The following is a 17,366-nucleotide window of genomic DNA, read 5'->3' on the forward strand; positions in this document are numbered from 1 at the left end:
CAGGGGGCAGTGGGGGCGGCCACAGAGAGCCCCTCACATGTTGGATGAGCACCGATGGAGCGGAGAGCTGACCCAAAACACACAATGATAGGGAGACAAATAGTAACACAGAGCAAACGTCCTGGTAAACATACACCGTGAGCTCAGTGCAATTGCATAAAACGCAAACAGTATTACTAAAGTTTTACCTGCCTATCACACATGCTCAGGAGAGATGTTTCTCAGATATGTATATTCTTTTAAATCACTCCAGGTTCTTCTGTGCTTACTGAACACGTGGACTTGACATCTTCATTATTCATCCTTTTATTTCATTCGGTCTCAGTGGGATCATCATCTGTCTCACTTCCTCTGCCCTGGACTCACTGACTGACAGTTATGTGGAAAAAGACAGAGGAAGCTTTCCTTCCTCATTGTGTTTGGCCTGGCCTGTGTGTGTGTGTGTGTGTGTGTGTGTGTGTGTGCATGCGCGTGTATGCTCTGATGAGTTCAGCAGCACCAGCAGACTATCTTGGCTATAGGCCCATTTAGTTTTCCACAGCCTACATACAAAGAATAAAAATCCAGCTCATGTGCTCTACAGTTGCAACTTTTTTTTTTCATTATCAATTAATCCTGTGATTTGTTTTTTTGGTTAATCCCTTTGGGCTGCATTTAATGATTATTTTCATTATCGATTAATCTGCCAATTATTATCTCGATTCATTTTTTTGTCAATGAAATGTCAGAAAATCGTGAAAAATTACCATCACAATATCTTTGAGTCCAAGGTGACGTCTTCAGATGTCTTGTTTTGACCGACCAACAGTCAAACACCCAAACATGTTCCGTCGACTGTCGTGTGACAAAGAAAAGCAGTCCTCACATTTGAGAGGCTGGAAAGAGCAAATGTTTCGCATTTTTGTTTAAAAGAAATGACTGAGTTTATTATTCCATTATCAAAATAGTTGCCAATTAATTATATTAATCAAATAACTAGATCGATTAATAGAGTAATTGTTGCAGCTCTATAATCCATTCAAAATGGAAATTTAAAAAAAAAACAGTACCTATCATATCAAGGTGGCGTCTTCAGTTTGCTTTGTTCTATCAACAATCCAAACTCCAAGGTATTCAATTTATGCCGATTTAACGCAGAGACAAGAAGCAAATCCTCTGCAGAGAGAGAGACAGGTATGACATGCAACAAAGGTCCCAGGCCAGACTCCAACCAGGGACACCGTAACCATTCGGCTACTAAGGCGCTCCACTGTTGCATATTTTCTGTTTTGATCACTGGACTATGATGTCGACGGGATGTAATCAGTTTTGTGCCTATACAAACCCGCTCCTTTGTCATGTTGGACATTTGCCTGGTGAAGATCCAGTAGAGTTGAAATGTTACCTTAAGTTCAATATCCCATTTTAAATTACATGTTAATTAGCATGGACAGAGCTCCCTGAGGAGATGTGGTTCTGCTCAGCTACTTGAAAACAGTCTCCTGAGAGAACACTAAGCTGTACTCATTATACTAAGGTTAAGTGTCTTAGACAATAGTGGATTAGAGCAGCAAGGTCCATGCTCTGATTGTGTTGCTTTGTTTAAAAGCAGTGCTGGTGAGTCAGTGGTGAGCTATTAGCTTCTGGCACAGTATTACATCATGAGGCTCCCTTTCCTTGATAAGAGTCATTGCACTGAAATCTTGTGAGAGGAGCTCTTTTTTATTTATTGGGGAGGACAAATCCTGTTATCGCAGTGAAATGAATGGATGTGGAGCTCTTTGTTCTGTTCAGCCACAGGGTAGTCAGACTAAATTAACAAAACAATACAAAGACGAAATTAGGGAGAAATCAAAAAAAAAAAAAAAAAAAAAAAAAGAAATTAGCTTTGAGGTGTAGAAATAGGAATGTAGTGAAATAACTCATTTCTTAAGAATCTGCATAGGGCCCATACCAAACCTGCAGCTTTTACAAAGCAGGATTTTAAAACATAATTAATCCACTGATGAAGCATCTTTCATTTTACACTTAAAACATCAACCCACTAATTTTGCTCATCTTGTTCAAATAGATTTCTGCCTGAGCCACTTACACTGTTCAGTATATACTGCCATCTTCTGGTTGCTTTAGGTACAAAACCTGACATCTGAAAGATCAAATAGTACTCTGCCTGACAAAATATCAGTCTATATGTATATAAATTCAGTTACCACTGTTAAACTAGCTTTTAAATAAGATGAAATTAAAGCAGTGTTCGACAGAGTCTAGTGAATTTAAGTTTAATAGTTCTCAATAATAATAATAATAATAATAAAAATGCACAATATGTTTTAAACATGGCTTACAGGTCCACAAATATTTTTTCTACCAAACAAAATCATTCATTATTTGTAAAAGTGTAAAAATATCTTAAAAACACAATAAAAAGCCTTCATCTCTCCTTAAGTTAAATTAATGTTTCAATTGACTGGTTGACTGTAATTGTGAAAGACACAGCTGTTCTTTTTATACAATGGCCAGTTTCCTCTCTCTCATGAAATTACAGCATGATGAACAGGATTTGGAACAACTCATGAGATGGCATGAAAAACCCCAAGCCACACAGAAGTGCAGTCTATCCCCTAAATTAACCAGAAATTTTGCCATAATATTGTGTTCAAAATGAAGTGGAAGGACGAAAGATGAAGACATGGATAAGTAGGATGAGGAAACTCACTTTTGTAAATCATTTTTAGCAAAGATAGTACGAGCTGATGAACAGTCATTTTCTGGTCATAGCAGCCTCTGAAAATATGCAATCACTGCTAGCTTCCAACTTTTTTCTCTGCTCTTGTTACTGATAATATAAACCAGTCAAAATGACTTCTCGGAAAGAAATCATGCAGAGGGGGGAAAATACATTGTGGTCACACAGCTGCTGTTTTTAGTTTTCTGCTACAATGGTAAAAAACAAGATTTTTCAGGGCAGGCGCTATGGCAGACTGTCTGTTCACCAACTCATGCTATGCTAAAGAAATGAAAATATAGCTTCAAGAGTGATGACAGACTCACTCTAAGGGTTCCAATTTCTCTGATTCAGACCAAAATAGTTATGACGAGCTGCTGTGGCAGCCACATTCTGTACATCATCAGCAACAAAGAACAAAGAACAAAGAACAGGACCCTAAAAACAAGAGCATGTGGGTGACAGCTTTCCCATATAAAACGCTGACCAAGCACTGAAGTGCCATAATGCCTTACCAAAGTCATATGTACAGTTGTAAAAAAGAAAAACAGAGATGACACAAGAATATAAAAAAAGAACAAAAGGAAATAAAATACTCACTCAACACATCATACACACACTTACTTCATGCAAAACTAGTCATTTTGGAAAGCTACTGGTTACCAGTCAGCCACACCCGAGAGGAAGACAGAGATGTGATTTAGAGATGCTAACAGATGATGGATACTGGGAGGGAGAAGGAGGAGGTGGTGGTGGTGGGTGTAAACGAAGGTTAATATTAGGGCTACTGGGTACAAGGAGCTGATGACAGAAGCCAAAACCTCCACCAAAGCACCCCTGTCCTGGGCCTCTCCACCACCCTCTGCACCAAAAATACCAGCTGCAGGGTCACAGAGAGGCATTAATCCTTCAGAGCATCTACCACGCACACGCCCACATCCTCCCGACTCCCCCTCATCTCCTGCCCCGGAGTCAGAAGATGCTCCGGCTCTCAGCTCACCAAATGACACTAAAGTGCTCTCTCTACTACTACGTTAATTAAGCGCTTCTTTGAGGTCAGCCAAGGAAAACAAAACAACACATAAATGGACATTTGCATCGTATCAAACGGCAAAATTCTCAGGCTTCCACCAAAAAATATCACAAATGTCTCCTTAGAAAAAACACAAATGACAACACAACACTGGTCACTTGTTGAACTGATGTCCAACAAGTGTGTCAACTTTGACTGAGAGGTGCGTGTGTGTGTGTGGGACATGTGGGGCGTGAGAAATCTGCACAGCTGTCAAGGCAGCCGAAGCTCAAATGGTGGCGACAGCTGTCTTATTTTAAGTGTGTGTGTACATAAGAACGTGAGACTGGGGAGAGAGAGGGAGGGGGAAAGAGTCCATCCATCTGTGTGTGGTGTGAAGCTCTGTCTTCAGCTCAGTACTTCGGTACTTTGGTATAATCCTCCTGGACGACACTCTTGCACAGACACATGGAGAGAATCATCCCGAGGAGCTGGAGGAAGTGAAGTTGTCACCTTAGTTACCAGAGTTGAAACTGACCAGCGGAGCATCACTCAAACATACATGTGTCGGAACCAAAGAATGAAATCACATATACCGATTTTTGCATGTTGAAAGTAGGGCTGCAACCAATTAATCGGACAATTGTTTTTCTCGACTAATTGCTTGGTCTATTAAATGCCAGAAGATAATCAAAAATACCCGTCACAATTTCCTAAGATCCAGTTAGATGTTCTCAAATTGCTTGTTTAGTCTGACCACTCCAAAACCTAAATATATACAGTTTACAATTACATAAGACATAGAAAAGCAGCAAACCCTCACATCTTGGAAGCAACAAGGAAGAAGAGAATATTTAGCATTTTTGCTCGAAAAAAGACTTAACTATTACTCGATAATTAAAATAGGTGCTCATTATTTTGCTGTTGACCGACTAATCATTTCATCAAGTAATCGTTTGAGCTCTAGTCATAGGAGTTATTGGCTGCTGTGATCTCTCCTCTCCATACTGGCAATGAAGTGATCCCGTCCTAACATGACTCCACTGTAAAAGATGGGGGACAAAAACCCACACTCGTTCGGTATAGAAATGCATTCCAAAGGTCAGCCGAAGCCAACACGAGTGGCACGAGTCAGATTTTCGACAAACCTCGTTGGTATTTTTGGTCCTAGTAGTTTTAGGTTTACGGCCGCTATTTTGTACTGTGAACAAAACCTACATGCAACTACCATAAAATATCCTTTCACAGTGACTCGGCAAGGAGAAACTGTCTTAGTAAACTCTGAGAGGAAATTTCCTTCTAAAAGAACAGCTTTGGAAGATACCCTTTTGATTTGGTCAAATGAATAGTTTGGCATTTGGGTAATTTGCTTATTTGCATTTTTGCTAAAATGAAACCAATCTCATGTCTTTCCATTAAAAATGAAGATGGAGCCAGGAGGAAGTTAGTGTAGCTTAGCATAAAGACTGGAATCTGCCTACCAGTACCCTCTAAACCTCACTAATTAACACCTTATATCTTTGTCATTTAATCCATACAAATACCAAAGTTTAAAAACTTCAAAGTGTGGTTTGACAGGGGCTTATGTACAGAGATAGGGTAGTTGAGAGTGGCATCAATCTTCTAATCTAACTCTCATCAAGAAAGCCAACAGGAACAGTTCACCATTTTCCAAAATGGTGAACTGTTCCTTTAACTCAGACCGATAAGAATGCAGTTTTTGAATAGTGACTTGGGATTTTGTCCTCCATCTTTTACGATGGAGTTGTGTCAGGCAGGAATAGATTCACAATCAGTTTGGACGGGAGGAACAATGTCCCAACTGATGCATATGGCATGTGAGCACGGTATCAGGATAGTCGCGACAAAAATCTGAACTTAATCCTTTACGACTATTGTGAGGGAGGGATAAATACTGTACCTCCACGACTGCCACACCGATACACATTCCCAGAATAACCCCACAGTTGTCCAGGAGCCATTTCTCCACGCTGGCTATACAGCCCTGAAGGAGAGAACAAGAAAGGGAGAAGGAGAGAGAGAGAGTGAGGCTGAGAAAGACATGGAAGGAGGGGGGGGGGTACGGTGAGCTGACGTGCAGAGAAGAGATGAATGACTACGTGATCCCAGCCGGACATGACCAGAGCCTTTTCAAAACACAACTTTTGGCTTTGGACTGAGTCAGTGAGGGGAAGAATAACACAGCTTAGCCGAGCTGAGGAAAACAGTAGAGAGAGAGTAAAGTTCCTGAAACACGCAGACCAAACAACAGAACAGTAGAGCTTTCCTGGTATTTGAACATATCACACAGCACAAACAACACGCCGCAGCTTTCAGTATTCACTGTGCTGATTAAGAGCAACCGCAGTGCCACGCTGAGCTGGCACCCGGAGTTACACAACATAAGTCTAACTGATTTATGTAATGAGTAAAGGTGTGAGGTCTATCAGAACAATGCGGGCGTGCTGTAGCATTTTTCACCCGGCTGAAGGAACACCAAGTAACACTGACCGTGGTCTGGACCTAAAGATAAAATGTTTCATTTCACGTAGACTTCAGCAAGGCTGGGTAGCATTTATCACGGACGACAATTCGGATTGTCTCAGGAAAATGTCAAGATGATACTGCAGTAACTAAGTGCATTTACTGTATTTAAGTACAATTTTGAGGTTTTTATACTTGGAGTAGCTCAATTTTACAAAACTTTATACTTTAACTGTATAACTTACAACATGTATTCTACAGCTATTAGTTACTATTTACTTTTCAAATCATAATCTTGCACTGTACATATGATCAGTTTATATAATATGCATTGTTATAGATGAAACTACCCAACTGTATAAATAGTTGTTAAAACTCTCAGTCCCTTAACAACATTTAAATGCTTTTTACATTTATATACCAATGGATAAGTAATAATATTCCAATGATATATACCTATATGATAAATGTAACACTCTGCATGGGGCCATTTAGCATAATAAGTACTTTTACTTTTGATACTTTAAGTATATTTTGGACTTTTAATTACTTTTAAATACTTGTAACAAAGTATTTTTATATTGTGGTTATGCAAAATGTACACAAGTTAAAGATCTTGTTACTTCTTTCACCACTGCAAGGTGAATATAAAAGTATTAAACGTACTTTCAAAGACTTCCTTTGACTGTCAAAATGTTCGAGCACTCACTAACTGTCCTATTTACCAAACCCTTTCATAACGACTTAATTTTACAACCAATCGAAGAATTATGCTGCTCTATAACTAAAATGTATTAACACGTACTGCTTGACTCATGTTGGCCATTCTGGCCTTGATACTGAACTGAGATGACAGAAATGACGTGGAACAAACTGGATAAACAGCTGTTGGCTTCATCAGTGAATTCAGATTTCTGATTTTACAAAAGGATTTTCATCCTTAGTGCAGAAACAGCACGACAGATTTCAGAAGTGTTACGTACCGTTTCATAGACAGGTGGTTCTGTGGACGTGTGCTCACACAGGCCTACTTCTTGGATGGCCGTGCCAGGCAGTTCCCCATTGCGACAGGAACATGGGTAGAGGTTCTTGGAGCTGTTCTTGATCAAAAGGTTCTCGGACCAGTTTCCTGGACCAGTCCATCCACAGCACTTCATCTGGTGATATGAAAGAGAGGCACGATGTGAGACAAGGAAACATGAAAAAGAGCAGAGACAGAAACTAACGGGATTGTCTCGATTGTCTCGGGGAATGAGCATTTCTATTGTGGTGTTTGAGATCAGTCTCTTCTTGGCTGCTGTTCTCAGAAGATGAGGGGGAAAGACATTTGGCAGGAAAGAGAGAGAGAGGCTGTGAGGAGATAGTGAAGACAATGCAAACACTTTATCCCACTGTGAAGCAATCTGATTTCTGCTTGCTTCCGACCCGTTTTTGTTTTTTTATTTTTTCTCACTTATCCCTAATGGTGTCGAGAAAAGTCAGACCAAAATGATAGAATTTTGTTTGTGCTCCTCAAAGCAATAACACTTTAAATCTGAAAACACGACAGCAACTTCTTTTGTTGAACAATGTCTCAGTTATTCAGGATAATGCAAAGACCTTGCAGTCAAAAGGTTTCATAGGGACTATTGCTTCAAAAGAAAATAGTTTCAATGAAAAGTGTTCATTGTGAGGTCAGTTGACAAGTAACTGTTGAGCTATTTAAAGACTGATTTCAGAACCCAGGCAAATAAAACCAAAACTGTTTGCATGGCTAAATACCACCAGGGATATGTAAAAAGATTCAACATCTTGTAACTTTGGTGAAGTGACACTGTAGCATGGCCCTGCGCATTATGCCGAGTTCACATCTTTTCTTTTAGATGTTATAAGAAGCAAGCAAGTTGGAAAAACTTAACTTCGGCCTGAGTTATGATTCCTAGTCAGAGATATCAGGAATTGCTGACAGCTACGAAACCTCCCACTAGGTGACAAGAACTACCACCAACACTAATTCAAGAGATTCAGTTCATTTAAAAAGGGCTATATATAGTTTGTATCTGGTGTCATTTGTTAAAGAACCGCTTGAAATACCTAAAACCTCCAGAGTAACTAAACTAAGCAAGTAGTTTTACGTTTTTCAAGTGGTTCTTTAACACTAGCACTGCAAAGGTTATGAGTTGCATTTGCAGCTGGTTAAAGAGTCAACTCACCGTCCTCTGAATGAAGTCCCATGTGTGCTCTGTGGTCCTGTTCTCGCCGGTGTAGTTGATTATCATGCCCTTTATGATGTTGGACATCTCATATTTCAACTAGAAATGAGATGACAATACATCATCAGCAATGCAAAGTTTAAGCGTCACACCGTTACTGATCGCTTGTCATAGTTGATACAAATACTATAGATAACTGTACATAAAGGGAATTTGTGTGCATGTTTGTTTATAAGCCATAAAAAGAGTCATCAGAATGTCCACAGAGAAATCATCTTTGGTGCATAGCAGAGAGACAGTGTTGAAGAAAAGGAAGCAAACACACCCACTCTAAATCTCTTTCTAAAATTATAGAGCAACATCTGAACTTAATGTCTCTTCGGGTAACACCTCAGGTGGTTTTGCCCTGTGAAGTCCTGTGCTGGGCTGAGAAATTGCACAAATAAAGCTAAGCAGGAGCATGACTCTGTGTTTATGTGTGCAAGACCACAGAAAACTGGCAGCGATGTAACTTCAGAGCTCTTCTGGAGATGAGCGAGAACCTCATCCTATTCTGGGAAAGGGCACCACCCTGCCCTGTGGTGAGCCTTAAACACATGGAGCAAGTCTTAGACTACAGACACACACATGCTGTAAGAGATACACACAAACACACACGTGCACACATACATACATGCTGGAGGGCTAACAGCTGAAAGGGCAACAACAGCCTCCACCTATCCTGAGCCCTACAGGGGTGAGTTGTATCAAGGGAAAGGCTTTTTATGTTAGAGTACGAAACTGGTCCCGGAGGTTGGTGTGTTCAAACACAACACTCCCTTCAAACACACAGTGAAGACACACAAGGCTGGTACTATTATTTAAGGATGGATGTAGTACTGGTTTGATCGCCAGTTTGATAGAAGAGATTTTAGAGAAAAAAAAACAGGAGGAATGTTCAGATTATCACCACCATTTATGGTGTATTTGGTAACTTAAAAATTGTGCTGAGTGACCCATTAAATCACAAACGACATGTGATATTTGAATGTATTCTGTAGTAATGGGTGTATTTTTGACATCCACCTGCATCTGACTCTAATGCTTTTTCTTTTTAATTCTTCTAAGGTTTTGTTTCATATTTTATTGGTACTCCTATAGGTGCATCACTTGTGAAATATCTTTTAACTTACTGGTTAAAAGAGCAAAACTTTCCTCTAGAAATGCGTTAGTGTTGTAGGGTCAGTACACGTCATACTGCTGTCATGCGAATAATCAAAACATAAACTTCGCACAAGTTCAGAAAATACCCATTTTCTTTTGAAAATATTAATAAATAACAAATTAAATATAATCCAACAGGTTTTATTTATCTTAACCTCAACCCATAAAGGAACACTTCAGCCTTCTGTCCATTTATGAGACACATGATTTTCACTGAGCATTGATGATAGTTGGCTTGTTGTGACTTGTATGACTTGTTTTGTAATTTGTCCTTTCATGAGTATTGGTGACTAAATTCCCCCCTTGTCTTATTTATCATCTGTTAAAGGCTTTAAACATTAATCCAGTTTGGTTTGTTTTTTCAAAACAGGCTTACACTCAACTCAAAGCAAAGGCTGAAACATATTCAATCAACTCTGGTGATATGGTGATCCCGCCTATAGGGGGCACTGTATAATCAGAGACTTCAGTAGAAAGTGGCTTCTGTCCATCGAGTGATTATTAACTGTCTTAGATGGGGCAACGTTAGTCATACCAATTTTATAAGTCAGCAAATGACTGCAGCTTTAGCGATGCACAATCATCATGAATTTGTTTGCCCTATCTCCCAACACCACAACACACAGCAACAACCCAGATGGGGAAATGAGACGACAATGGAGACATTCAGTGCAAGAGCCTGCTTGCTACTTCCTCTGCAGTTGTCACACATCTCGTACAGTCCACCTGCTTTCTACCAGCATCCAACGTCACATTGCTCAGAAACAGACACCCCGTCACTTTCCATTCGTTGTGCTATGAAACTGTGTGTCATCGGGGCTTACTAACAGGTTTTGCTAAGACCTAAACGTACCCAGACACAGCTGAGAAGGGTGGAGGCACAAATACCCATTAGGCTTCAGCTATACCGGCGGGAGGAAGGGTGGTGGGAGGGACAGAAGGGCGAAGGAAGGCTAAATTAGGTGAGAGAATAAAAAGGGAAACACTAAAAAGACTAGAAACAGGAGGATAGGTTATAAAGACATGACATTTAGAAAGAAAGGAACGGAGAAAAGTAGATTGATTAAGTACGCTGGTGTTTACCGGCTCTCTTTGGAAGTAAATGAGGACTCCAGCAGTGACCTGGGCGATGAGGATGAGCAGGAGGCAGGTGAAATACTGTGGGGGATAAGGGGAATGTCAGAATAGCAACATTTGTAATCCAAACTTTTAAAACACTGACAAAACTGCATGAAATCAACAATCTCCTATTACAAGTTATGGAAAATTAAAAAAAGAAAAGATTTCTTGAAGCTGTAATCACTATTTTTATAATAACAATGTATCAAATGACAATGTGAAAACAATGTCACACGGTGAACGGGGCCGTATGCAGCTCCCTTTGGCTCTGCGCAGCTTTACAGCAAGTTTCAGCCCATTGTTTAGCTGCTCAGGCCACAACTGTACTGTTCTGGTTCACTCTCACTGCTCTCATAATGAAGGTTTGGCTGCGGCAGGCAGCTGTTTTCAGCAAAAAAAAAGTCTCTGAACACTGGCTGCCCAGCACCAAACAACAGACAGACACAGTTAGCAATTAGCTGGTGAACATAGTGGTGCGTTTAGCAGCTAAAGAGCCAGCTATTTCCCCCAGGAGCTGGTAGAGACAAAAAACAGAGCTAAAAGAGAAGAGAGTGCATAAAACAACAAGAAAAGAAAAACATTCTTCTGCAGACATTTTTACTTTTTTTTTTAACTTTTTCATTTTCAACTGTGTTTACAGATACATACTGTACATCTTTAACATAGTCTCTGAAGCCTTCAGCAATAATACTGTAAGCCATTAAAGATCCTTCCACAGCTTTATGTATGTCCTCTCTGCGTGTAAAGGTGGTGTGTGTGTGCATGTGCGTGTCTGTGTGTCTGTGTCTGTGTGTGTGTGTGTGTGTGTGTGTGTGTGTGTGTGTGTGTGTGTGTGTGTGTGATGGGGGGTCTACTGCCAGCTGGTCACTGTCACTGGGAGAAGTAGGTCACATCAGTTCTTCAGCTAACACCTAGCGGGTTTAACACTGTAGAGGTCATTCACCCATCCCCACTCCTGTTGTACCCCCTACATCTCACTGGCTTTATCCCCGTCATGTCTCCTCCTCTTTGTAAATCCACACATGCTGCGAACCCTCTGCCCACACATAAGCAGAAATGTGGAAGGGCTTTACGGTCAACAGGAATCCATCAGGTGTTCTTAGTCAAGCTTGACATTTCAAGCAGGTGCATTTAGCTCTTTAATACACAATTGGGAGGTCCTGTAGGTACAATTACACTAATACGCACCTGATGAGAGAGGCAAACATTACTGGGATTTTTTAATGTATTATTTTTGGGTATTTTATGTTTTTATTATTGACTCAATTGTAGAGAGATGAGGTTGAGGTTGAGACTGACGTTTAAAACCTATTTATTTTCTCTGTCATGTAACACAATATTGGGTTTTCTGTGTGGTCATGAATGAACTCTGGTTATGTGATCTTACATGTTTTTTTGACTCACATTTAGTTTTTAACTTCCATGGTGAGGGTGTTAACAGTACGTCTACCTCTTAAAGGGGCAATATGTAAGAACTGGCCAACTGTCAAATTCATTCTCCAAACAAATAGGGGGCAGGATATTACCAGAAAGTTGGGGGTGTCCACCCCTATCATAAGAAACAAGGAAATACACTCTCATGTTGGACAGAGGGTAGACTGGACGCTACACTGACTCACTATTGCCTCTTGAGGTACGAAGTGGTATTACAGGTTGGGGCTAGCTGGTTAGCATGCTAATTTCAGTGGCTATCTCTGCAACACAATACACAGACGTCTTTGACATAACGTCAAAACTGTTATTTCTTCAAATTCTGTTGATAACCTTCGTTAATTTTTCAATGTTTTCAACTGAAATTCTTACAAATTGCCCCTTTAAAAGAATGAAACCAGGCTGTAGCATGTTAGCATTAGAGCTCAAAGTGAATGTGATTCCTCACCAGACCCAGCAGACAACGGATTTCGTAGATGGCACCTATGCAGCCGAAGAAGCCCATGGCCATTGACAGTGCACCCACTCCGATGAGGATGTATGAAGCCACTTTCACCGTGTCTGATGATTCCTCTGGTTGAAAACCGATGTAAACAGACAAAAGAAACACAGGAACAGTTCAACTTACACAGAAGTACTGAAACCTATATGGGTAATGCAAACTGCACATCTGCTACAACAGTTTTATACCAAGAGTTTGTGGTTCAATTCAGCTCTTCCTTTAAACTTAACATCTTTTTGTAAAACAAAAAACAAAACCACTCAGCATACAAAATACACCCATATGGTTTTTCATGATAAATTAAAAGCAACAGGCTCCTGATCTCTCCTCTTGTTTTTCTGCTTTGACCACAGTGTGTGCTTGCAAACAAATGAGAGTGGTTGGACTTTTGCTAAATGGCTGAAACAATAATCAACAAAGTTGCAGATTAATTTTCTGTTAATTGATTAATTGTCTAATCGTTGCAAAAGTTTAAGTTTTGCTTACGTGTATTCTCCCACAAAAAAATGTTTAAATAGGCCATCAGAGAGAGTTGGACAAAGAAAAGCCAATATGTAGCAAGATTAATTGAGTTCCTTCTTTGCTATGTAGAGTGGGAGGGATCCATAAGGAGGAGGAGGTGCTGGCACTGAAATGGAAGATCGAAAGGCTGGTGAGGAGATAAACTGGAGCCATTATGTGGCTGTGTTATCTGGGCTGGAGGAGCTCCAGAGAGTCAGAGCTCAGTCTGCAGATGAAACCAGAATCTGAGTGTTGTGAAATGGCTTCAGCTCCTAAAGATTCCTGGGTTCCCAAAGCTTTCAGATAACTCTGTCCCATCAATATAATGAAGAAGACGACAGACTCAACAGCTCTTCCACCACTGCTCTATGAATATGTTATGATGCTCCTTGGCTTGTCTGCTAAGACTCTAAATAGTTACGAATAGTTATTCCAATTTCCCTTCTCATCGTAGATGCTGATGCTTCACGTAGAAACCATCATATACAGTATACGACCTGGCAGATGCACAATGAAAATTAATTATTCCAAAGACATAAAACAATTTTGCCCTAATACAAAGAAAAACAAATTTCATGAATGTCATATTTTGTATAGACGTTGCAGTGTAAGACTACTGAAAGACTGTACTTGACATAAATTTGCACAAACGCTTGCACATTGCATTGTACATGTCTGACTGTAAGTGGGTTACCAGAGTTGTGGTGGTTTGAGCATAACTGAAAGCTAAAAGTACTTGGGTCAACACATGCACAGCGTTTATGTAGCTATAGGGTATTATTTGAAGGGAAGCAGACAAGCATACTGTATGTTCTACATCCAGCACCCTGTTGAAGCATGTTATTCGAGTCTCTCTCTTATACACACACACCCGCCCACATACACACAACCAGTGTCTGCAAAAGCAACAAATGAGTGTAAAGGTGGTGTGTGTAATTGTCCACAGATTCCTTAAGAAAATAAATTACCTGTAGAATTTGGGGGGACGCATCAAATTCTTTAAAAACAATTATCAGTGACTGCTAACAGTCAAGAAACTGAGGGAAAACTTTGAACTACACTAACCGTGTTGAGTGTTGCCAAACCAAAACAAAGCAAACCAAACTTTTGCAAGAGACTGCTGTGGCATAAAAGATCAATATCTATAGCTGAGACAGAACAGCGAGAACAGTGACATCAACGTTTCAGTGCTGAACTGGCACTGCATTATACATAATTAATTGTTCTTTCTGCTAGATAATATGATTTTCATTAAAATTGTTAGGCTTAATGGTTGGTGAAAAGATAAGAGCTATTTCAATGCACTTGTGGAACATTAAATCAATGAAACAAATATTTACCTAGCTAATGTGGACCATCAACATATTTTCTTCCATGTAGATCATAAGCCAGTATTCTATGATTAGTAAATGTGGGAACTAAAACTGAGACAGATGTTTGTGTGTGGTTTCCCTGCAACCCAATGAACACCTGTTCCAGTATAAACATACACCCTGGAATTAGAGAGAACGTCATGCAACACTAATGCAACCTCAAAACAATTCTCTGCTGTGACGACTTCTAAAGTTTTCATCTGAGCAGTTTTCTGATATTCTTGGCAGCACTTTTGCATTTCAGCTACAGTTTCTATCCTACACTCTTAAAATGACACTCTTTGGAAACTCCAAAAAGTGTTTCCTCTCAGGCCCACTTCCAGCTGTATTAAAGTTGCAGGGGCATAGATACTGTACTTGACAAATTTCCAGCTGTAAAGCTAACATCTGTGTTCTTCTGCCCTAATACTAAAACACAATTCTCCTGGTGTCAGCATGTGGTTGCCTGGCTGTTCTGTCATGTACATGTCATATAGTTTCCATGTAGGTCTCTGCTACATATTCTAAAATAGTTCCTCGGGTGGTTTCCATGGAACTTCCCATTTAAAGAGGCAAGAGTCCCTTCAAGAGAGCTGCTGAGGGTGGAGGGAGGACTGTTGTCTCTAAACATGACCAGAGACACATATTCAGCTTGTATACAGCTGGAAAAAAGTCTCGGTTTACATTATGTACAGATTTACAATGTAAACATAGGAGGATCGACTCTGTGCTGAATTTCTAGAGTTTGAGAGGTCTGAGGAAAAATAATTTTCCAACCAAAGTCACTTTTCTCTGTTCAGGACTATGGAAAGTTTCTGACTTAATCTGCAGCATATTTCCAAACTGTGCTTTGGCACACTCTCTGGCTCACAGACCTCCTTTCCAAGGCTGGCTTTTGTTTAAACAAGGCAAGATGTGTTTTGGCAAGTGCCAGCAAGATAATCTCAAGACAGCATATCACTAGGGCAAACTATTAACAGCACTTTTATTGATGTAGAGGGGGATATACATTTAGGCGAAGATGGCCTTTTAGCTGAAAAATAGAAGGTCTCACACCATAACATTCTCCCAAGTTCCCCTGCTTTGAATCATGGGGACAACTTCAGAGGCCTCTATTAATATCACTCATAAAGAATGGAAACTGAAAACACAGAGATCCTGTTTATGGTCAGGGAATGGTACAACTTTTGAGGGGAACACATAGAGTCAATAAACAGAGCTGTCTGAAGCTTTGGTATTTGTTCCTTTACAGAGTGGTAAGAGATTTCCAGTCAGGTTAGAAGTCCTTGGACCCAGGGAGGAGTTGAGGTTGACTCATCCTGGGTACAGGGAACAAAAAGACATGGAGGAGAGAAGGTCATCAAGCCCCTCATAGGAAGGGATATCCTCGCAAGGGTATCAGTGAAGCAGGATCTCTGCTATCTCTGGAGGAACAGCTGGATTATCATAACAATAGGACTGGGGCTTGCAGGGATGATGGATACTGTACTGCCTTTTTGTTCTGAATGCCTGGCTGGAGATAAGCAAACTCAGCTCAATAATAACCTTGGAACTATTCCTCCCTTTGCAGTGACTATTGAGAGTTGATGTAGGAAGACAGGACTCACTTTGACTGGTCTTCGTCAAACTCCAGCCTTTTCGCAACTCATTAGTCAAAGCAGCATAGACCTCCAGCCTAAATATAAATTTCCTCAGCCCTGTTCGGCACCCAGAAATTGGTCTTTTTTCCGAAAAACTTTACTTAGTTATGAATCATTTTGTCTATAAATTGTCAGAAAATAGTGAAAACTCTCAACAATGATACCCAAGAGCTTGAGATGATGTCTTCAGATAATTTGTTTTTTCTGATCAATAATCCAAAATAAATCCAAAATATGCAGTTTTGTTCAAATAGTGTCTATATAAGAACAGTAAATCTCATAGTCCTTTGAGATTGGCACAGTGATGCTGCACATCTGAGGTTGATCTGAACCGGTTAACACTCCTAGCACTCCTAACTCTGCGACCCATTTCATAATGTTCACCTCCTATAGGAAAGGGGCATCACAGTCAATTGAAAGAAATGCTATATTTGACTTGCAACAAGTATGAACTTACCAGATAATAAACTAAAAGAATTCTTCTTTATAAACTGGGAGAAAACTTCACTGTTGTTCTTGGCAATGCTCCATCGTGGAAGAATACACTGAAAGCATTTTTAACAAGATTTATGACAACTAAGAGTTTCCGTCCTTGGTTCCCTGTTCTTTTTTGACAAGGCTGAAACTGAGTTTCCTTGTGCTTTCTCTAGTGTCCTCACAGTAGACAATCTAGGTGAGACACGTTATCATCTATCACAAAACTGATAACTTTGCCTTTACAGCATGCCATTTGGAGGCTTGGTGTCTGTACACAGCGTCTACAAATAGATCTGTGACAACATCTGTGAGCCTGGGAGATTCTATCTCTGTGCCTCTAACATCTGGGGATCAGAGAGAACATGCAAGTTCAAAGCACAACTCTATGGAAACTGCGAGGAAATTAAGCTGCTATTTTCTAACATACGATGAGACCTTGATAATTAAGAACCTGTCACCTCCCTTGACTAACATACTCCCCTGCAGCTCAACAGATGTGTCTGTTAGTGTGTGTCTTTATGTCTACAGGGCAGCTTTTGATGGGCTGAGGAAGTCATCAAATTTCATCTGTGAGTTGTATTTTTGGTTTGTTGTGAACATCCTTTTGTGGTTCCTTGGGAATGAGTCCTAGGGGATAAAATCCACATAAGCCATGCAGAGTAGTCCAGGGGTTGTAGGATTTGAAAAGCATACTCTCTCTATTCTCTCAATCTCTATTTCCACTTCTATTTGCACTCAGACCACCTGGG

At 40.1% G+C, this 17,366-nt stretch overlaps 1 protein-coding gene across 1 annotated transcript in view; it reads right to left on the minus strand.

Moving 5' to 3' along the window:
- Positions 1 to 1,877: 1,877 nt before the first annotated feature.
- Positions 1,878 to 17,366, minus strand: part of cd82b (CD82 molecule b) — a 24,642-nt gene continuing 9,153 nt past the window's right edge. Inside the window, exons 4-9 of the mRNA XM_040133898.1 lie at positions 12,594 to 12,718; positions 10,679 to 10,753; positions 8,393 to 8,491; positions 7,184 to 7,357; positions 5,638 to 5,721; positions 1,878 to 4,207 (exon numbers count right to left, since the gene is read on the minus strand). Coding sequence (XP_039989832.1) covers positions 4,130 to 4,207; positions 5,638 to 5,721; positions 7,184 to 7,357; positions 8,393 to 8,491; positions 10,679 to 10,753; positions 12,594 to 12,718 — 635 coding nt within the window. The 3' untranslated portion in view covers positions 1,878 to 4,129. The remainder of the gene's footprint in view (positions 4,208 to 5,637; positions 5,722 to 7,183; positions 7,358 to 8,392; positions 8,492 to 10,678; positions 10,754 to 12,593; positions 12,719 to 17,366) is intronic.

Source organism: Xiphias gladius, chromosome 8 (assembly GCF_016859285.1).
Source record: "Xiphias gladius isolate SHS-SW01 ecotype Sanya breed wild chromosome 8, ASM1685928v1, whole genome shotgun sequence".
In the NCBI taxonomy this organism is placed as follows: Eukaryota; Metazoa; Chordata; class Actinopteri; order Istiophoriformes; family Xiphiidae; genus Xiphias; species Xiphias gladius.